The 22,457-nt window shown below is 43.9% G+C and overlaps 2 protein-coding genes across 4 annotated transcripts in view; one reads left to right on the forward strand and one right to left on the reverse strand.

Moving 5' to 3' along the window:
• The window catches only part of LOC146275310 (melanoma receptor tyrosine-protein kinase), a 62,993-nt gene that overhangs the window by 14,702 nt on the left and 25,834 nt on the right, over positions 1 to 22,457 (forward strand). The gene's annotated exons all lie outside the window — the stretch shown is intronic.
• LOC146275311 (uncharacterized) lies at positions 15,714 to 20,893 on the reverse strand. The gene is made up of 2 exons (XM_084703664.1): positions 20,323 to 20,893; positions 15,714 to 15,754 (listed from the first exon to the last, which is right to left on the reverse strand). Exons 1-2 carry the CDS (start codon positions 20,891 to 20,893, stop codon positions 15,714 to 15,716), a joined length of 612 nt encoding a protein of 203 aa, XP_084559790.1.

A 22,457-nucleotide genomic window follows, 5' to 3' on the forward strand; every position in this document is an offset into this window, starting at 1 on the left:
GATACGATCTAAACCACTGAATTGAAGTACCAGAAATCCCAACATAGTTCTCCATACGCTCCAGGAGAATCTCATGATCCACAGTGTCAAATGCTGCACTTAGGTCTAGAAGAACCAGAACAGAGATAGGGCCCGCGTCAGAGGCTAATAATAGATCATTGACTACCTTAGCTAATGCAGTTTCAGTGCTGTGGTGAAGACGAAATCCAGACTGGAGAGGTTCATAAAGCTGATTTGAGGAGAGGTGCTCAGTGAGCTGTTGTGCCACAGCTTTTTCTAAGATTTTGGAGAGAAATGGCAAATTTGAAATTGGCCTGTAGTTGCTAAGACAACCTGTCAACCTGTCTATGATGGAGGTGGAGAGTTGATTCCACCATGGGGTGGCCAGACAGGAGAAGAGCTTGTGTTGGGACCGGGCAGTCTTGAGCGGTGAGACCACCAGGCGGTTGTCTGAGGAAGACCGTAGGTGGCGGGTTGGGGTGTAAGGCTGCAGGAGAGACTTGATGTAGTCAGGTAAGCATTGGGATGTTTGGAATGTTGATGTTAACTTTACTTGAGTAGACTATGTGTTGAAGGGAATTTGAGGGACTAAATCTTCCAAACAGCCTGAAAGATGTATTCACGGTTAACCAGGTCAAACAAAGAAAAATGAATCCTGATAGGCCACAAACTTGATTTATCAAATGGTAATTTTGTTTGCACACATAATGCGGTACTGTTCCTGCATAACCCGACATCCACACTGGGACCTGGAGTCCCAATGTTACAGTAATAAATAAAAGGACACATTTCAGAAGAAATTTGAGAATTTCCAAACAAGTTACACTGGCCTCTAATACTTGCAATAGGCCTAGTTGGGCAGTGTCCTGACAATAAATTATGAACAATAAATGTTTTGTCAGGATAACTGGATCTATTGACCATTGAATGTTTATGATGTACATGTGTTTATACTTTTGACTCAGGACAACAATGTGATTGTCAGCAGACAATCAAATGCCGGTCTATGCATTTATAGACCAACTGCAGTCTAACCCGCAACGTGTATGACATCCTTTATAATAAATAAAACATTTCTGAATTATTGAAGGGCTAGACCACAATCATTCTAATGAAATAGTCACCGATTATCAACAGGAAATCAATGACAGATTTAGTGTTGTCACGATACCAACATTTCGATACCAATACCAGAATTCGATACCAAGTTTAGAATCACAAAACTCAATACCGAAAACATAATTTAACTGAAATGATACTGATTCAAACAAACAGTCCACAAGTGTTGATCACATTTTCGAATTCCAAGTTTACAGTAGTGATGTTACGCTCGATACTGTGCTCACGAAGCGGTATCGACCTTTCGAAACAATTGGTACCGACACAAACGTGTTGAGCGTGGCTTCAAATGGGCAAAAACCACGTGATCACCTGTCGAATTGTTGAAGTCCAAGGCTTCGGACGTCACACGAGGAGCTGAGACAAACTGCATTTTTTCAACGCTTAATAAGACATCAGAAATTACTAATATTCGTAGGTTATAGAGAAGAGACAGGCCTATTTACGGACGCTATAGAATACATTAATTGACAGAGCCAGAGATACAGGTAGATTGCCAGAGATAGATAGACAGAGATAGATACAGATATGAGATAGGTGTAGCCTACACAAGCACATAGCCATATCTTTCTCCCGTTTTATCAGCCTTCAAATGTGGCCTTCCCTTTCCCGGTTGCAAAAGCATGTTCAAAAACCTTAACCGCTAGCCTACATTATCAAATAATAATGTATTCATTTAGCATATACTTCCACTAAAACGTGTTGCTCGGATGCAATCTCACTGTCTGGGTGAGGGGCAGCGTTCTTACCACTAGGCCATACTCAGTTGGACGGTTCGTGTAATTAATATTATAAGAACCTAAAAATAAATGTTATGAGGGTAAAGTAGCAAAGACGTTACGTTGTTTATAATACAACAAGATATATGGTAACATCTTTTTGACACTTGCAAATCAAAACATTTGTCACAACCTTTTTTTATCAAGTTGTCAATGACAATTGTGAGACTGACGTTTCGAGGACTTGACGTCACTTGATTCCTTCCATTGCTCAATACAGTCGCCATACCATAAACTGACCAGCAAATGTCCCTATGGAGAAGATATATCGAACGCTTCGAAAAAAGCTTTTTTAACACAATTGTGTCAAATAACTTGTTGCTTCGGAAAGCTTCTTTCCCCCATCACTAGTTTACGGCCTTGTAAGCCAGGTTGCAGTCTCAAACGTGTTTTTTAATTGCAATGCTGTTAGCTAAATTTACGATGGGAGTGTGTCTTTTTTTAATCGTCCGTTCTGTCTGACACTATAGAGCCACCTTGACATGATGCTAGCTCATAAGACACGGACGCGGTCTGTTTTCACAACTTGTATTTTCCCACTGCTCTTCTTGACATCGCCATTGGAAAAGCCCTCACCAGAGCCTGTTTAAGGAGAGCCTTGCCACTCCCTATTAAGCCCCATTGTACCGAATTTGGCTGCAGTTCCACCAGAGTTCCACTGGGGGTGATCGCGAGCGAGTGCATGTTGAATGGGAGTCTATGGAGCTAAACGGCTAAAGTTCAAATTTATCTTCCCTTCAGAAATGCATGGAATTTTCTAAAATTATGTCTCGATTTCCCCCTCCAAAAATGAACGTACCGTCCAAAATAAAAACGTACCGGCTGGATTTTTCAGGTAAAAAAAAGAAACGTACCGGTATGTTTATTTGGGAGATGAGAGTAGGGTGACCAGATTTGAGTTTGTGAAAAGGAGCATACTTCGTTACGGAGGGGGGGGGGGGGGGATATTGCATTCACACCATGACCATGTGAATGCATACAAATGTCACAAATTAAATGACACAAATGACATAGGCTATATGATCATTTATTAATACCATAATGAAATTGCAAAATACAAATATAAACAAATCTTTTTTGTGCCATTTAGTCCAGTTCTTCTGGGGCTTTCAGTGGTTGTTTAATGTGTCTTATCCATATATTAAAGCACTAAATGTAACAAATAATACATTGTTTAAATGGCCACATATAAAAAAAAGAAAATAAAGGCGCGTGCTGTTGGAATCACTGCAACTAGTGGAGGCGGCAAGTTGCTCAGTGTTGCCAGATTGGAAATGCCGAAGTATGGTACCAAAGGCTCAAAATTATCGTATTTGGAGGATAACGATCGTGCATCTGGCAACACTGAGAAGGCGGTCGATCAATGTCAGTTTTCTCTACAGTCAAGACCTCGCGCAAGAAGGTGGAACGTAAGGGAGATACACTTTCCAAAACTTGTAAGGGCATAATAATTAGTTTGTGAAAGACCCAGAGAAACACAAAGATCCGACGAGACAAAACCCTAGCCACCATTAGCTTTACTTTTCGCCACAAAAAAAAAATTCTGCCTAAACCGTGCAACGGAACGTAAATAAAAATACAAGCAACTCAATCGCTACCAAGAAAACTTTTGACACCTACGTTGTCTATATAGTCCAAATATTGACAGATCCTTAGGGGGGCAAAAATATATAATACAAATATATATGTGAGAGAACAAAGGTTGTGCCCTTGCCGAAGGCTAAGCACACCCAATTATGAGTATTTACTAATCCTAAACATGTTGATTTATATTGAGTGACTTCTTCCAGCACTTTACATTTTGTAATATGCTAGAAAAGGAAACCTGTAAAAAATTTAAATAATAATACGTAGTGCCTACAATGGCCCCTTTTCACCAGAGCGTGTCACAGAAGCATCTATGAATGTTTCATGCTTACTGTTATTCCATGGATCAGTGTCATATGGAGAAATATGGGAACTGTTCAGAAAAGTATTGTGGGTGAAAATAAATTAGTTCAATCTGAATGAACTTTGATCCTGCCTGGACCCCAGCCCCCTCTTATTTGTTGACTGTGGGGGGGGAGGGGGGTGACCTTTATACCCCTGTTTCTCAGAGCATTATTTCCTGTAAAGACAACCTCTACCTTCCAAACCTGCCCAGACTTGAGGGCTGTTGCCAGGCTGGATGTGTGTGAATGTGAGCTGAAGTAGAGAGCAGTGTGACTTCACACAAGCTGTTCTGCTTTACTGATCTTCTTTGACTGCAGGTCAGGCCAGGAGTAGTCCTAGCTAAATGCTAGAGAAGAAAAAAGACAAAGAAAGACGTTTGAGAAAAGGTTCAAAGCGGAGAGAGTCAGGGAGGTGGCCTTGGGTCCCTTTCCTTCCAATGGATATCACTCCCTCCAGTAGGTACAGATGCAGTTGAGTCAGCTAGGTCCAGACAGTAAACCTGACCTCTGTTACTCCCACTCCTCCTGTCTTCCTTCTACTCTCCCTCTTGCTAGGCTACTTACAAGGTCAAACAGGCAAACTCATATCACTCCTCTACTCTGCTCCCTTCACTGGCTTCCTGTAATTTACAGGATGCAACTCTAAATTCTCACCATAACCTATAGGAATTTACATGGTCAGGCTCCTGCTTATCTTGCCAATATAATTTACCTACACACCCCCTTCCGGTCTCTTAGATCTATTAATCAAAATCTGCTATCCACACCACGCACTCGTCTGAAGACAGAGCTTTTGCCGCTATGGCACCCAGACTTTGGAATGTTTTGCCAAACAGCATTTGGTTTGCTGAAAATAAAAGGTTAAGGGACAAGTGAAGACTCACTTGTTCAGGTTGGCTTTTGAGTAATCTCTGTCTTTGGTCTATTGATAATTTGTATCTGTTTTTATTTATTTTATTGTTTCTTATTAGACCTTTATGTAATATTGACAATATACAGTGTAAACACTTTGTGACCCTGTCTGTGAAAAGCACTGTATAAATAAATGTTACTTACTTACTCTCTTTTACTTCCCCCCTCTCTCTCTAGCCCAGGGAAAACGTAGCACAGACTTATAGAATTCCACAAGTCTCTGTTAGGGCCAGAGAGAGAGGGAGAGAGACTTTTGATTCTCTTTATTCATGGGTTTCAGTCTTTTTTATTGCGGCCGCCATCTTGAGGACCAATTTGAAGCCTCACCTCGAGTCTCCTCAGTGAGAATGGATAATGTCCCTAATAGGTCTTTACTTATTAACGCATGCGTGTGTGCTCTCTTTCCTACATAAAACATATGTAAACTTAGAGAGACTTACTCTGTGATGGGAACTACATTATAGCAAAACAAATACATCTTTATACATAAAACTTAAACATAAAGTTTAATAAATATAACTGATAGGCTTGTGTGGCACCGAGCCAGACACACACGCAATTTGACACACTGAGATCTGCTACACTCACCATATTTTCTAGTATTAAATGCAATTTACCTGCCTTCATCTTTGCCTATTATACAGCCATCTTCCTTGTCTTTCTGGATGGAAAGTCTTATCATGTATTTGAAGTCAATTTGTTTAGCCATTTCACACTCAATGGAAAGTATTGTGATTGAGCCTCTCCTGGCTCCTTGTGGAGCACAAGTCATTTTTATGATTTTGAGTTTACTGAAGGACCTTTCTCCTCCTGCCAAGTTACAGGTAAAGTGCAGAATGTCCTCGTGCAATGCAGAACATGCGCTTTCTCAGTGTCAGCTTTGCTCTAACTAGTTTCCTCTTGGCTAGCATCGTGGCTACTGCTGCTCGTCTATGAAGCCTGGCTGGGAGCTTCTTTTGGAGTTGACTGGAAAAAAATATGTATTACTTTTATTTGGGGGTCGAATGCCCTTGCTAGCTCTCTCCTTTTTTGTCTTTTCTTTTCTGATATCCCGATTTCTGAACAGGTCCTGGCATAGCAACGAAATGTAGCCTACTCTGACATTATTAGCTTAACCTTAGATTAATAAATGACATAGCTAAACAAAAAACGACTCATACCATTTTTACATTTTACTAAAGCAACAATACAATGTTTATGTTTGGGATTTTTTTAAGTAATGGTGAGTATTTCAGTTCAAAATAAATTGGTTATAATTTCTTAAAATATTTAAGACAAAAATGATTATTGCTGGCTTCGCAGCTGGGCCCCCCACGGCTGGGCCCCAGAAAGCTTTCCCCCCTTATGGGCGGCCCTGGATGCAGATAGCTAATGCCAATACAATGACATGTTGTCATCTACTCAATCGTTTAAAGGTGACATGACATGCTGTTTTTGGATGCTTTTATATAGGCCTTAGTGGTCCCCTAATACTGTATCTGAAGTCTCTTTCCCGAAATTCAGCCATGGTGCAGAATTATAGACACTACAAGTAGTCCCATAATCAGCTTTCCTCAGAACGCGCTGTTTCTGTGTCTGTAGCTTTAAATGCTAATGAGGAGGAGAGGGGGCAACATGAGCTAATGTTTACAACGGATGTATCGCAATGGCTCGTACCCCCCGTTGCTGTAAGATGCCTCGAATTCATTCCTACCCAAGCGGCAAAGCCTGAGCCTGGTCCTAACCAGACTCTTGTATATTTCATTTGTACATAGAGTCTGGCCTCGCTCCATTGACAAGCGTTGACTTCCTTGTAGGCGTGTACTCTGTTGAAGTTTACTTTAACTATTGGATCTGCCCAGAGCCAGTCTGATCTGCCATAACCAATCGCAAGCATTTGCCTTAGCCAATTCCTTCACCACTACTGTAACAGAGCTAGCTGCCGTAGCTGGAAAATCAAACTGTTCCCGAACCCCGTGGGGAGGATGGCCACAACATCATGGCAACCAACAAAACTCAGCAAAACTTGTTCTTGCTCCGGCCTTAGTTTATAGATATTCGGCAGTGTTGCCACAACAGACCGAATGGCTTCGCTCGCGTCTTTCTCCACCGCCATTACGGAACTACAACACTAATACACGACATCAACGTCATCGTTCTTAGCCACTCCCTCTGTTTGCTGATTCGCCGGTAGAAAATCAACTTGCAAAATCTGATTTATGTACCAAATGGCCAGACCTAGTACAGAAGCAAAATCCAAATTGAGTGGAAGTACGTAGGAGGGCAGAGCCAGGCTACCAAAGCCCGCCAGTTGCCCCCAGATTCAGAGTTTGCAGGGATCACTTTAAAGAAGTGGATTATATTTATAAACTGTTAAATACCCTTACAAAAAAGAAGTACATTAAAGTATACTATAAGTATACTAAAATATGGATAGTTCACTTTTGATATACTTTTAAGAAGTATACTTAGAACATAGTTTACTTTTAATATACTTTTAAGTATGCTTTGAAACTAGTTCACTTTTGAATACTGCAAAGTAGCCTGTGTAGTGCACTTTCAGTTCATCAAGTATACTTCCTCAAGTACTTCAAAGTATACTTTGGAATACTCTAAAGTAGCCTGTGTAGTGCACTTTCAGTTCATCAAGTATACTTCCTCAAGTACTTCAAAGTATACTTTGGAATACTCTAAAGTAGCCTGTGTAGTGCGCGATTGTTCTTTGCGTGCGTGTTTGTACCTACAGAGAAAAACCTTTTATCATGCATCGATTTCTGATCCCCAAACCATCTACTATTGCCCCTGCGACAAGGGATATTAAACTTATAGCCTACTCCAGAGCAGGCAGAGCGTGCTGGTCCTAGTGGAAGCACTTCCCTGTCTATCGGTACCAACGTTACCGCTACTGTGGTTGAAGGCGAGCATGGTTTGAATGACAGCAATCCAATGCAGCCTGTTCTGCAAACGTGCACATTTTAGCCAAGGTAGGCATCGCACTCATGCTTGGTTAGAGTACCCTTCTCAGCCAAGCTACATACATGTTTTTGCTTCCCCTGTTGATAATTTGGAGCCAGAAATGATAAAGACATTACCTTCATAGACAAGGTTTTTACCAAAGGAAACGGCGGAGGTTTAATTTACATAGAACTCCAAAAACTATTTTGCACTCAAATGAATGCCCAAAAATGTTGCTCTTTTTTGCTGGGCAGTTTTTTTTGTGCCCCCTTCATATCTCCAACCAATATTTTGACATTAAAAAAATGTATCTAACATTAGGGTAAAATGAGCCAAAAATCGAAAATGGAAGGGGTACATACCTCCTTGGTGTTATCAGAACATGCTAGCACAGTGAGGCGTTTGGTTAGAGTGTGTGTATGTTCAAGAACTTTGAAGAAGTTGTTGTATTCGTTGCCAAATATTCTATTTGAGTTATTTTTATTTTATTTTACTGTTGCACTTAGAGATTCATGTTGTTTAATTGTAACTTGCTTAACATTAATATGAGTTCCCGTAGCCTGCCTTTGGTACCCCAGTGGCTAGAATTGTTGATAGGTGTAAACCAAGCCCTGGGCGTTCTTCTTTGACAAAATGAAGGCTCAATTGCCCTGTTTGAAAATCTCCTCCGAGTGACATAGATAGCAGCAAGGTTACCTCCCCTCTCTCTGCTTTGCCCGCCCAGATCATATGCCCCGCTCATGAGAAACTGAGCTACCACCATGCAAGGGCGAGTGCGATATCGGTTTTTACTGGAGAAACATCATGGCGAGCAAACAAACAAAGCATAACAGTTGCTCAGTGCTTGGATGTACAAATGCAAGCACAAATCTTTTTTAGTTCCTTCATCCGAGCCTCTGAACAACCAGTATCTCAAATTTATTTTCGCTGGAAATGCACCGACACAACTTCCCAAACATTTCAGCCACCACCGTTTCCTCAATTTTAGCCAATACAAAGCTGGCCTTGCTGAAATTAAATTCTGGATCAGTGCTAACTCTCCTTGGTCAAGCGGACAATGTACAAATGGACCCTCCTGCCCCTGGCTTACGGATGTTATTCATGAAGAACGGTCCACCCTTCGGGCAGCTGAGAGGAGATGGCGCAAGTCCAAAGACGGTCTGGACCTTGATAAGTATCACTCCCTCCTTAAATCCTTCTCTTCTCACATAACTGGTGCTAAAACCCTCTACTTTCTGAACAAAATTAACTCCGCTTCAAACCCCCACAATCTTTTCTCTACCTTCTCCACCCTTCTTAACCCACCTCCCCCACCCCCTCCCTCCACCCTGACAGCAGACAACTTCTCCTCCTTCTTTGACATTAGCAGTCGGTTCCCTAAACCCACCTTTCTTACCCTCTCACCCTCCATGACTGACCCAACTAAATATCTAAACTCTTTCTCTCCCCTGTCCGAGGCAGAGATCTCTGACCTCATACTCTCTCATCGCCCCACCTCCTGTCCCCTTGATCCTATCCCCTCCTCTCTCTTTCAAACCATCTCCCCCTCCATCATAACTTTTCTTCTCCATGTCCTAAACTCCTCTCTTACCTCCGGCACCTTTCCCTCTGCCTTCAAACAGGCCTGAGTTACCCCTCTACTCAAAAAACCCTCCCTTAACCCTGCCGTCCTCCAGAAATACAGACCGGTATCATTGTTACCCTTCTTTTCAAAAACAATTGAACGTGCTGTATCTAACCAACTGTCAAACTTTCTCAGAACAACCTGCTTAACCCACACCAATCAGGCTTCAAGACTGGCCACTCCACAGAGACTGCCCTCCTTTCAGTCACCACTGCCCCCCAGTCTGCCAGAGCGGCTTCCAGGTCATACGTCATCATTCTGCTGGACCTTTCTGCAGCGTTTGATACGGTTAACCACCAGATCCTGCTCTCCAGACTTTCTGATATGGGCATCACTGGCACTGCACTCCAGTGGATCTCATCCTACCTGTCGGGAAGATCCTACCAGGTCTCCTGGGGAGGCAAACTGTCAGGCCCTCGCCAGCTCTCCACTGGTGTCCCACAGGGCTCCGTTCTTGGACCCCTCCTCTTCTCTCTGTACACCACCTCACTTGGACCAATCATCACCTCGCATGGCTTTTCCTACCACCGCTACGCTGACGACACGCAGCTGTACCTGTCATTCCCCCCGACTGATCCGGGGATGTCAGCTAGGATTGAGGCCTGCCTCACAGACATCTCCGCCTGGATGACCGAGCACCACCTCCAGCTGAACCTCGCCAAAACAGAACTTCTCATCATCCCGGCTAAACCCTCCATCTCCCACGATCTGTCAATCACCCTGGGATCTGCAACGGTGACCCCTTCATCCTCTGCCAGGAACCTCGGGGTTACCATGGATGACGAGCTCTCCCTCACAGCCCACATTGCTGCAATCTCCCGGTCAAGTAGATTCACCCTCTACAACATCCGGAAGATAAGGAGATACCTGTCTGAGCACTCCACCCAGCTGCTTGTCCAAGCACTGGTCCTCTCCAAGTTGGACTACTGCAACTCGCTGGTCTCCCAGCATGTGCAACCCGACCTCTTCAGAGGATTCAGAACACAGCGGCCCGTCGGGTCTACAATCTACCCAGACGCTCCCATGTTAGCCCGCTCCTCATCTCTCTCCACTGGCTACCCATTAACGCCCGTATCAGATTCAAGACCCTGGTACTGACCTTCCGAGCGGTGAACGGGACTGCACCCGACTACATCAAGTCTCTCCTGTAGCCTTACACCCCCACCCGTCACCTACGGTCTTCTTCAGACAACCGCCTGGTGGTCCCACCGCTCAAGACCGCCCGGTCCCAGCACAAACTCTTCTCCTGCCTGGCCCCCCAATGGTGGAACCAGCTCTCCACCTCCATCAGGGACACTGACTGTCTCCCCACCTTCAAGAAAAGTCTCTAGACGCACTTGTTCCCGGAATACAACGGCACTTAGGAATGCTTGCTTGATTGGACCTGATGTTAGTTTCCGCCAGGATCACGACTCTTATTGAGAGACTTGTTGCTCTTGTAGGTTAGTTATAACGAAGTTAACTCTTGAACTCACTGTGAAATACTTTACTGTTGATTGTTCTTCTACAGGTACAGTCTTGCACCAGCTGAGTTACTGTTGCTAATGTAAAGGTAGATGGCCTCAAGTGTGTGTGTGAATACAAACGCTGTAACGCGAGTTTTGTACACTTCTTTGTTATTTGGAAAACCTTTCTGCTGTTGGTGTTATGGCGCGCGATATCCACCTTTCTCCTCATTGAAATGACTATAAGTGTGCACCTCTGCAAACCAGGGTGATCATATGAGAATGGCTAAATTTGAGGCATCTAACAGCAACGGGGGCTACGAGCCATTGCAATACATCCGTTGTAAACATTACGCCTCTCCTCCTCATTAGCATTTAAAGCTACAGACACAGAAACAGCGCATTTTGAGGAAAGCTCATTGTGGGACTGCTCGTAGTGGCTGTAATAATCCAAGGCTGAATTTCGGGAAAGATACTTCAGATACAGTAATAGGGAACCACGAAGGCCTATATAAAAGCATCCAAAAACAGCATTTCATGTGACCTTTAATAACTACAAAATAGCTACATTTAACAAATAATGATAATACATACTTTTGTAATATGTGCCACAAGTGACCCAGACCTTCTAAGATTGCTGTTTGCCAGCCATCAACAGAATAGAAGACTAAAAAATAGTGCTGTCAAACAATTAAAATATTTAATCGCGATTAATCGCATTAATGTCATAGTTAACTCGCGATTAATCACAATTAATCGCACATTTTTATCTATTCTAAATGTCCCTGATTTCTTTTTGTCCCAATCTTTTTTTCAAATTTTAATGCTCTTATCAACATAGAAAAGTGGTTCGGATTGCTTTGTGCAAATATTTTTTTTTATTGAAAACAACATTGCAATCGCCTGGCTTTGAGGAGGGGGCAGAGAATTCGCATCAGCTGTGTGCTTGGCCATCAAGTGGTATTTAAGGCCGAATCCCAATACTCCCCCTTACCCCTTCCCCTTCGTTTTGCGCGTTCCCGTGAGAGCTAGTGGTGTCCCAATACTCTTTTTGAGCTAGGGGAAGGGCTAAGACTAAGGGGTATACACCCCTTAAAACCAAGTGAGGTCGGGAGCTTACTTGAAACCGAGGGCTATGTGAAAACTGCGCGACCGGCAACAATGGCGGCCAGATCATCCAGAGAGTCCGCTAAATATAATATTTTCGGCTTAATTAATTGATAAAAAAATTATGACAGTCTTGTTTTGTGTTATATACAGTCATGAACATATATATTTGCAACCATTTTCCTAATTGAAACGTTTCTAAAAATCGCTAGTTTGGTACGCTAATATTACAGTGCTGAATTGCACAACAGTCCCGCATTTCTTTGACTAGCATGTCTACAGTTTAAAGTAAACTCCATTAGCAGCGAATTTCGTTTAAATCAGTGCATAACACTACTTGCTTTGGAGATATCGATACGTGCTAGATCAGCGGTCCCCAACCCCCGGGCCGCGGACCGGTACCGGTCCGTGGGTCATTTGGTACCGGTCCGCAGAGAAAGAATAAATAATTACATTATTCAGTTTTATAAAAAATAAAAATAAATGTATTTTTCATGCACCTTAAATATTTGTTTTTGTGTTGCGTCTTATTTTGAAGGCATGTTTAAATATTACCATAGCGACCAGAGAGTGTTTGGGGCAGAGCGGGGCAGAGCCGCAGAGACATGGACATAATAAGGGCGGAGAGGATTCATGTTATGTTGTTGGCACGATGTTACGAGGCCGCTGCTAATAAAGTTGCATAAGAGTACACAGTGGATTCACGTTTATTATTGTATTTATAAAATGCCACCGTTTGTATGCCGGTCGTATAATTTTATTTTATGTATTTATGCGCCACGCCTTAAAGGCCGGTCCGTGAAAATATTGCAACATTAAACCGGTCCGTGGCGCAAAAAAGGTTGGGGACCGCTGTGCTAGATGACGTACCTGTAACCAAGAGGTGTCCCATTTCCTAGGGCTATGTAGCCCTTACCCCTTACTTTCGAGGGCTAAGGGGAAGGGGTAAGGGGGAGAATTGGGATTCGGCCTTAGACTGGACGTGCTGCGATGATAGCTCAGTTTACAACGACAAAACACACAGATCACTGGTCTTGTCAATAGAACCATTTGGCAACTTTTTAAAAGCAAACTTTCCATTCGGAATCTTATTGGCATCCATTTCGGCATCTCGCGCTCGTCATCCACTCAAAACGTAACGTTAGCCTACTACCAGAGAATGTCTAATATCCGTAAACGGGCTCTGCTACTACTCTTTAGCCAGCTCGCAAGCCAAACGAGTGTTTGGCGTGCCTGTTGTTTTGTTTCCGGTCTAGCTAGATCCGGTGTGGTGTTGTAGTTTTTCTAACGTCGGTAGTTGTTGCAACAGCATGTGAAAAAAACTACAAAGTTTGCTAGGCCAAAAAGAGCGTTAATCGCGCGATAAAATAATTGACGCCGTTAATTTGGGTTTGCGTTAACGCCGTTAATAACGCGTTAAACTGACAGCACTACTAAAGAAATATTGTATGCAGGCGATGAGGGAGTGAATGTGACCGTGCACCGTGTGTGCATCGTTAAACTGGGGGGCGTGGCCGGTGCGTAGTTCAACACAGACTTGACATTTTCTCAGGGATTTTGTTCTTTATTTAATGTTTGTTCATCATTGCGATCGTTGTTGTGTTTATTTGAAAGAAATGCAGTCTTGCAGGGTAAAATAGCATTTGAAAGTTGCAATTCCATTTTTTTGAGGGGGGGGGGGGGGGGGGAGTTGTTCCCATAAGTCAGTTTTTTGGAAAACTCAGTACCCTAAATCGGCCTTTAGGTGCCCAAAAAGGCCTTCCCTGCCCCTCCCATTGTTTTGAGCATAAACATTAAAACACACACTCCCTGTTGTCTGCAGATTCCCTATTTCCCATGGGATAACAAAAACTACAGTAAAAAGGAAACCCAGAAAGGGCTATAAGGCTGAAAGCAGAGCCCTCACCGGGAGGGAGGGAGGGAGGGAGACAGAGGAAGGGAGAGAGAGAGGGAAGCACCGAGGGAGGGAACAATGTCTCTCCATGACTGGTATGTAGTATCACAAGACCTGTTTCAACAGCGCAGGCGCTGCCCCTGCAGCGTCATCACTACTCTTGTGTGACAGGGAAGGAGAGCTCAGCACTGAGAGGTGAACATGTCTCTGATGAAGACTCCGATAACAACACAGATAGGAACACACATGCAAGCAGACACTGTATGCACACAGGCAACCTCTACACAGAGCACACTCCACCACTCACTATGAGCATGTTGTGAGGTGGAGTGGCTCCAACATTAATACTCTCATGAAACCTGTTTTTTGCAAACATCAAGAAAAAGGAAGATAGCCTGCTCACATGAGCATGTTTAGACAACTATTATCTCTCTGGGGATCTCTGTGTGTGTCTTCTTAGAGTCAGATTATGTCACAAGTCACAATGATAAACAGAAAAAAAAGCTCCATAAGCATTGACGAGCAGACATATTCTCCCTCTCTGTGTGTCTCCGCATACCTGACAGTGAGAGGAAAAACGATTGAGCAGGCAGAAGAGAAAAGTCTGCATTTGGATGGAGGACAGGAGAGTGAGTTGAGGGGATTGGAGGGATGGTGTAAACAGAAGGAGAGAGAGTACAAATGAATGGACGGGTGGGAGCAAACAGAGAGGATATGTGAAGGAGGGTGATGGAGGGAGGAACCAAACTGGTCCTCACAGGAAATTAGTGAGGGAGGGAGAGAGGACAAAGGGGATTCCAGATTAGACTGTGAGACCAGCCAATCACTAGCAGCGAGGAGGGTCTGGGGGCTGCAGCTGTATTGTCTTAGTGAGATCAGAAGTTGTGGGGGGCTCCACGCTCACACAAACACAGCAGAAATGACACACACAGAATCAGAATTTAGTTTAATCGCCAAGTAAGTGGTCACAAACAAGGAATTAGGTATCAGGTATCATAGTCTAACAACAAAGGTTCGGAAACGTTATTTTGGTAGATTATTCCTCCACTTCAATAATACCAATTGGTATTGTGTTTTATCTCGTTGGAAAGCCTGATTAGTCACCTTTACAACGTGGTACAACTTGTCAGGATTGTACATTCGTGGAATGAGCAACACAGCTAACCGTGTGGGTAGCAGCCCAAATTGTTTTGCCCAAATCCCCTACACATTGGTCTTGACCTCGATCTTTAGCCAGGCCCAGCTCCATTTGCACCTTAGCCTTAGTCCAGCTGTGCTATATAAATTAAATCCTTCTCTTTAAGCTCGCTCATACTGGAAAACAATTGTCAATATTTTATGTGCCTGACCAGGGCTACTTTTTCATGATCATAAACATTTGTTAAGGCTAACTCCGACTGCATTAAATCAACGTTAAATTATCCGTCAGAGCAGGTGTTTCGATCACTCATTAAACCAGACACCAATTGGTCTTACGAACACGTAATGAAATTACGAACGTATTTAGCTCCAACATTGTAGGTAGGCTACTGCAACACATTTCGCTGATCTTACGTTAGCTGACAAGCTGACAAGCTGACTACTGTAGCCTACCTGTCTTTTCAAAGAAGACGCTGCAGTTCACTTGATTGTGATTGGCTAAATGACTCGCCTGACGTATCACCAAAGATGGTTTATTGTGAAGACGACCACAGTAGGTTTTTGAAACTCCCGTTTATAGGAAATTGTATCGCCCCCCCCCCCCCCACCCCCAAATAAAAACTCTCCAGATCTGCACAATTCACGTGGATGACATTTTTTTCATTCAAACTGCTATTTTCACCGAAAAGTGACAAGTTTGCAGGTATGCATAATGAACAAAGAAAATGTAGAGAATGTCAAGCAGCGGAAGGAAAGAAACTGCAATAAGCACACAAGCACACACACATTAATTTGATCATGTAGGGTGGCAGGGTTTTTGGGCTACTTCTAAATCTCACTGTCGCATTTCTTGCTTACCGTGGTCTGCCCTGGGAGAGGGGGAAACAGCACAGATGGGGAGATTGTGTGGGGAGAGCGGAGATGTACATAAAGAGTTCTGTCAGCAATCTGTGTCAGCAGTAAGAGCGCAGGCGCAGTACGAGCGCTACGTGCAGACGGGCGCTACGCACAAGTGACATGTCATGGCATGAAGAGTTCATGACCTACACACACTTCCTCAAGTAATGTGTCTCATCTCACTTTCATAAAGTAATTGTTGCTCTGTGTCTCTGTTTGGTGGTGATAGGAAGCAGCATATTTTTGTAATGAGCCAATGAAACATGAGAATAGCAGAAAACAAGGAAAGTTGTACCGTATTTTACGGAAAATAGACCGCATTTTCTAAAAGCCGCATCCCACCAGAATGGGAACTTTGTGTTTGTAAATCATAGTCTAGGCCGCACTGGAATATAGGCCGACTGTTTATTTACCCAGGAACACTTTTAGGCCGAATTCCAATACTCCCCCTTCCCGTTACCCCTTCCCCTTACTTTTGCGCGTTCCCGTGAGAGCTAGTGATGTCCCAATACTCTTTTTGAGCGATGGGAAGGGCTAAGACTAAGGGGTATACACCCCTTAAAACCAAGTAAGATCGGGAGCTTACTTGAAACCTAGGGCTATGTGAAAACTGCACGACCGGCAACAATGGCGGCCAGATCATCCAGAGAGTCCGATAAATGTAATATTTTCGGCTTAATTAATTGATAAAAAAATTATGACAGTCTTGTTTTGTGTTATATACAGTCATGAACATATATATTTGCAACCATTTTCCTAATTGAAACGTTTCTAAAAATCGCTAGTTTGGTACGCTAATGTTACAGTGCTGAATTGCACAACAGTCCCGCATTTCTTTGACTAGCATGTCTACAGTTTAAAGCAAACTCCATTAGCAGCAAATTTTGTTTAATATCAGTGCATAACACTACTTGCTTTGGAGATATCGATACGTGCTAGATGACGTACCTTTAACCAAGTGGCGTCCCATTTCTTAGGGCTATGTAGCCCTTACCCCTTAGTTTCGAGGGCTAGGGGTAAATTAAGGGGAAGGGGTAAGGGGTAAGGGGGAGTATTGGGATTCGGCCTTACATTGGACAGCTTGGATAGCCATCTAACTAGACAACATAAACAATCATACTCATATTATCTTAACTACAGACCATAGCATTACACATACCGAACACAACAATAGAACTCCAAACAATGCTTATCTAACCAAGCTAAAGCCCTTAACTTCGTAGCTTTTCAGCTTGCCGCGGGGCAATCTGGGTACCAAGAGCATTGTTGCTACAATACCAAGCAATGCACGAGTATAGAGCTCCGGACGTCACGTGACTTTACTGTTTATGTTGCCATTTTGGCAGGATAGTAGTGGCTAAAATTTACGGCTCCAGCACGGATTTCAAACTGTCCGTGTTCACTGCGCACTTTAATTTAAAAGACATACGCAGCTATTAAGCAAAACTTGATTGATTAAACATCAGTGATCCATATAATGCTCCCAGAGTTATTTTTACAACCTTTACGAGTGAAAAACTGAAAGCTTCCCTGACCTTTGGTATCCAGATATTTACAACTAATCAACTTTCCTTTTTGTCTTACTCTGGAGAGTCTTTGAAAGCCTACAAAAGCCAGAAGGGATATGAACCAGCATTGTTTCAGCTTTGAAGTCTACCGGCTACAAATTGCTATGTGTAACATTAAAGGTTCCATGACATGAAAGATTCACTTTAGGAGGTTATTTAACATTATGAGTTCCCCTAGCCTGCCTTTGGTCCCCCAGTGGCTTGAAATTTCAATAGGTGTAAACCAAGCCCTGGGTTTTCTTCTCCGCCTTTTAGAAAATGAGAGCTCAATCGCTTGGTTTTGAAAATCCCCTATAGTGACGTCACAATAGGGAAGGTTTCCTTTCTCTGCTTTGCCCGCACAGAGAATTTGGCCCGAGCGCATGCATGCGAGTGCAACATTGTGTTTTCCTCGAGACATCATGGCTTGCAAACGACCGAAGCATGGCGTGTAGCCCCGTTTCTTTCTTCCTCACAGTATTTAAAGCTACAGACACAGAAACATCCTGAGGTGTGAGGGTAAGACCAAGAAGGCACACGAGAACTGAGTAGGGTGCAAAATTTTCAGGGGTTTATTACTTACATTTGAGCAGATTGAACACATGGACAAAGTAAATAAAACCGAGTAGTGAAGATAAAACAATACATGACAAACCAACCAATGTCCCATACGCACAGAGGTCTTCCTTCTAGGTTGGTTTTCCTTTCTTCCCCCTCTCCTTGGTCTTCTTGGCACTTATACAAGACTGGGCTGCCACAATAAATATAGGGAGGGGACACCATACATCCTCCCACTTGATAATTGAAGCAAAACTGGAGCAAACACCCCTACAGCCAGGACAGGGATGGGAACTTCCCATCCACTCTGGAACTCCATTTAAGTCGGACACCCTTTACTGGGACACGGCAGCCATGCTGCCCTCATGATGATCAAAGAAAGAGGTAACAAAAAGGCTGAAACTAACAAAGATATGGTAAACCAAAGGCAATAAAGTTGACATGAGAACTAAGGAACAAAAGCTATGTGACGTGTGTAGTTGTATGTTTTTGCTGAATGTTAACATGTACATAAAGAAAATAAGGATGTTTAAGTCCCTGTGTGGGCCGCTGTTAGGCATCCATCACATGAGGAAAGCTCATTGTGGGACTGCTCGTAGTGCCTGTAATTCTGCACCAATGCTGAATTTCGGGAAAGAGAATTCAGATATCAGAATGGGATTTATTCTCCATGAAAGTTAGCACAGACAAGGAATTTGCTTTGGCAGGAAGGTGCATACAGTAAACATAAAGGAATCTTAAATTTAAATATGTGGTCTAACTATACTAAGGATACATAAACTAGCAATACTAAGTGGAATACAATTAAAATAAAATATACAATAAAGTAGAATATAAGTTGCCATAAAGTAAAATATAAGTTGCCGTAAAGTAAAATATAAGTTACCAATAAAGTCAAATATAAGTTGCCAAATTTACAATATAAAATACAATATAAAATACAAATAATTACAGGAATTGAGTGTAGTGCAAAATGTAAATAGTTTTTAAGGACATTCAGTCAGTGTGAGCTCTGGCCTTGTTGAGGAGGCCAACAGCGGAAGGGAAGAAACTGTTTGTATGGCGTGAGGTTTTGGTCCTGATGGACCGCAGCCCTCTGCCAGAGGGGAGTGACTGAAACAGGGAATGTCCAGGGTGGGAGGAGTCAGCCACGATCTTCTTCGCCCGTCACACGGTCCTCGAGGTGTGCAGGTCCTCGAGGGAAGGCAGATTGCAGCCAATCACCTTCTCTGCAGTGCGGATGATACGCTGCAGCCGGCTCTTATCCTTGGCAGTGGCAGCAGCGTACCAGGTGGTGATGGAGGAGGTGAGGATGGACTCAATGATGGCTGTGTAGAAGTGCACCATCATTGTCTTTGGCAGGTTGAATTTCTTCAGCTGCCACAGGAAGTACATCCTCTGTTGTGCTTTCTTGGTGAGGGAGCTAATGTTCAGTTCCCACTTGAGGTCCTGGGAGAGGATAGTGCCCAGGAAGCGGAAGGACTCCACAGTGTTGACTGGGGAGTCACACAGGGTGATGGGGGTGAGTGGGGCTGTGTTCTTCCTGAAGTCCACAACCACCTCCACTGTCTTGAGAGCATTGAGCTCTAGGTTGTTCTGGCTGCACCAGGTCACCAGGTTGTCTGCTTCCCACCTATAATCAGATTCGTCTCCACCAGAGATGAGCCCAATGAGGGTGGTGTCATCCGCAAACTTCAGGAGTTTCACGGACGGATGACTGGAGGTGCAGCTGTTGGTGTACAGGGAGAAGAGTAGAGGAGAAAGGACGCAGCCCTGGGGAGATCCAGTGCTGATGGACCGGGAATCAGAGACTTGTGTTCCCAGCTTACCGCACTGCTTCCTGTCAGACAGGAAGTCTGTGATCCACCTGCAGGTAGAATCGGGCACGTTCAGCTGGGAGAGCTTGTCCTGAAGCAGAGCGGGGATGATGGTAATAAAGGCAGAGCTGAAGTCCACAAACAGGATCCTGGCGTAGGATGCTGGGGAGTCCAGGTGCTGTAGGGTGAAGTGGTGGGCCATATTAACTGCATCGTCCACAGACCTGTTGGCTCTGTAGGCAAACTGCAGGGGGTCCAGTAGAGGGTCTGTGATGGCTTTGAGGTGTGCCAGCACCAGGCGCTCAAAAGACTTCATTACCACAGAGGTCAGGGCGACGGGTCTGTAGTCATTATGTCCAGTTGGCCTGGGCTTTTTGGGCACAGGGATGATGGTGGAGGACTTGAGACAGGCTGGCACATGGCATGTCTCCAGGGAGGTGTTGAAGATGTAGGTAAACACTGGAGACAGCTGGTCAGCTCAGTTCTTGAGGGTGGCTGGAGAGACAGAGTCCGGCCCAGCTGCTTTGCGGGGGTTCTGTCTCTTGAACAGTTTGTTCACTTCTCTCTCCTGAATGGAGAGGGTCGTCACTGTAGAGGGGGGGAGGGGGGAGGCCTCACGGGTGGAAAGGAGTTGTACAGGACCGTCCAATTCTCTTTCAAAACAACAGTAGAACTCGTTCTGGTCGTTGGCCAGACGAGAGTCGTTAGTGGAGTGGGGGGCTCTGGGCTTGAAGTTGGTGATCTGCCTGAGCCCACTCCAGACAGAAGCAGAGTCGTTAGCAGAGAACTGGCGCTTCAGCCTCTCTGAGTACAGTCGTTTAGCCTGTCTCACCGCCTTGCTAAACCTGTTCTTCGACTCCTTGAAACTGTCCCTGTCCCCACTCCTAAACGCGGCCTCTTTGTCCAGCCCCAGCCTTCTGAGTTTAGCTGTAAACCAGGGTTTGTCGTTGTTGTAGCTCACCCTGGTGCGTGTTGGTATACAGCAGTCCGCACAGAAGCTGATGTATGATGTCACAGCCTCTGTGAGCTCATCCAGACTATTGGAGGCAGTCATGAACATATCCCAGTCAGTAGAGTCCAAGCACGACCGCAATTCCTCCATAGCCTCACTGGTCCACTGTTTCGATGTCCTCACAGCAGGCTTCCAGCGCTTAAGCTTCTGCCTGTATGCAGGAATCAGGTGAACCATGGCGTGGTCTGAGTGACCCAGTGCTGCTCGGGGAACCGCATGGTATGCTTTACTGATTGTAGAGTAGCAGTGATCCAAAGTGTTCCCTTCTCTGGTAGGGCATTTGATGAGTTGTCTGTATTTGGGGAGTTCTTGAGTGAGATTGCCTTTGTTAAAGTTGCCTAGCACAATAACCAAGGAATCCGGATTTTCATGCTCCACGCACGATATCTGGTTAGCGAGCACATGTTGAGCCTCGTTGGCGCTAGCCTGAGGGGGCATGTGTGGAAGAAATTTAGATTTTCTATGTGCTTACATTATTCACTAATCAAGAGAACTAGTCATTGGATATAAGTTAGTATGTTCTCATGTAAGCTTGCTATTAATAAGAGTAGATTGTGTCTGTGTCAGGGTTAATAGATGTTTGAGATCAGGAGAAAGTACTGGCTAAATGGTCCTTGTCATGACTACAAGGAGAGCTCCAACTATGAACTCTGTAGTTTGAGTGGTCATGTGTTGGGAGCTGTGAATCTCTTTCCCTGAGACTGTTGTAACGTCATTACTGCCTGACTGTCACTATCAATGTTTAGATTCTTGTGCCCTATAAAAGATGGTCCTCTGTCCTTCAGAGCGGAGAGAGACTTGATTGAGACCTAAGCCTGGTGTTGTGTTGTCTGATTTATTGTCAGAGGTCTGGGTTCTCTCCCAATCTGCAGATTGATAAATACTTATTAAAATCCAGAACTCAACTGAACTTAGTCACTCCGTTTATGAAGAGACGGACAAAACACTTTCTTCATCACATGTAGACGCCGTATAAGGGGACCACTAAGGCCTATATACAGCATGTCATGGGATCTTTAATGCAGTCAGTTTTATAACTTGTATAGCTAGCGTTAGCTAGTCTGTAATGTTCCTCAACAGTTAGCTACTAACTTCGACTTACGTACATTATATTTATGCACTTTTCACCACAAAAATGCCATTACATATGTATTACAGATAAGTAATTCCAAGAGACTGAATTATCCTCAGTTGAAACCATGGGTGGTTGTCAGGAATTATGGGGTTCTTCTAGCGCAAACCCGGAAATAAAATGCCTCTTTGCTCAATTGGATAGACCTACAACCAATCAGAGCAAGGTAGTATGTTAACTTTTACCAAATCCCGTAGGAGGGACGGCAAAAACATTTTCGATCGACAAATGCCTTGATCGCATTGCTCTGTTCCTCCTTCAAAATGAATGCACTGTCGATGTCTTCTAAAACCGACTCGACGGCAGAATCTACACATCTCAGCTCTCCAGCGGCAGCCATGTTTGTTAAAAACAAATTCAACCCAAGCGCTCTTTGCTGACGTGGTTGATTATGTTACTGTTGATCATCTGTCCATCATCGTATAAAGCTGTCCTGACAATTTGATTGGTACGAACAGCCCTTGTTTGGGCATAGTTTTTCCTCAACAGAGCAACCCGAGACCGAACTTCCTGACCAAAAATGTTGTGGGCGGAGCTAAGTTCGGCTGGCACCCAGGCTAGGTTCTTCTCTCTGGATCTTAGGAATCCTATAAAATGTGCTCCCTTTAT

This window comes from Hypomesus nipponensis, chromosome 8, assembly GCF_054491055.1.
Source record: "Hypomesus nipponensis isolate SF chromosome 8, ASM5449105v1, whole genome shotgun sequence".
Lineage (NCBI taxonomy): Eukaryota > Metazoa > Chordata > Actinopteri > Osmeriformes > Osmeridae > Hypomesus > Hypomesus nipponensis.

Coding starts and splice junctions, on each gene's coding strand:
- LOC146275311 (XM_084703664.1), bottom strand. CDS start 20,893: ATGGTTCACCTGATTCCTGCATACAGGCAGAAGCTTAAGCGCTGGAAG. Junction 15,755..20,322: donor TGTACAACTCCTTTCCACCC/GTGAGGCCTCCC, acceptor CCCCTCTCCCAG/GGCAGACCACGGTAAGCAAG.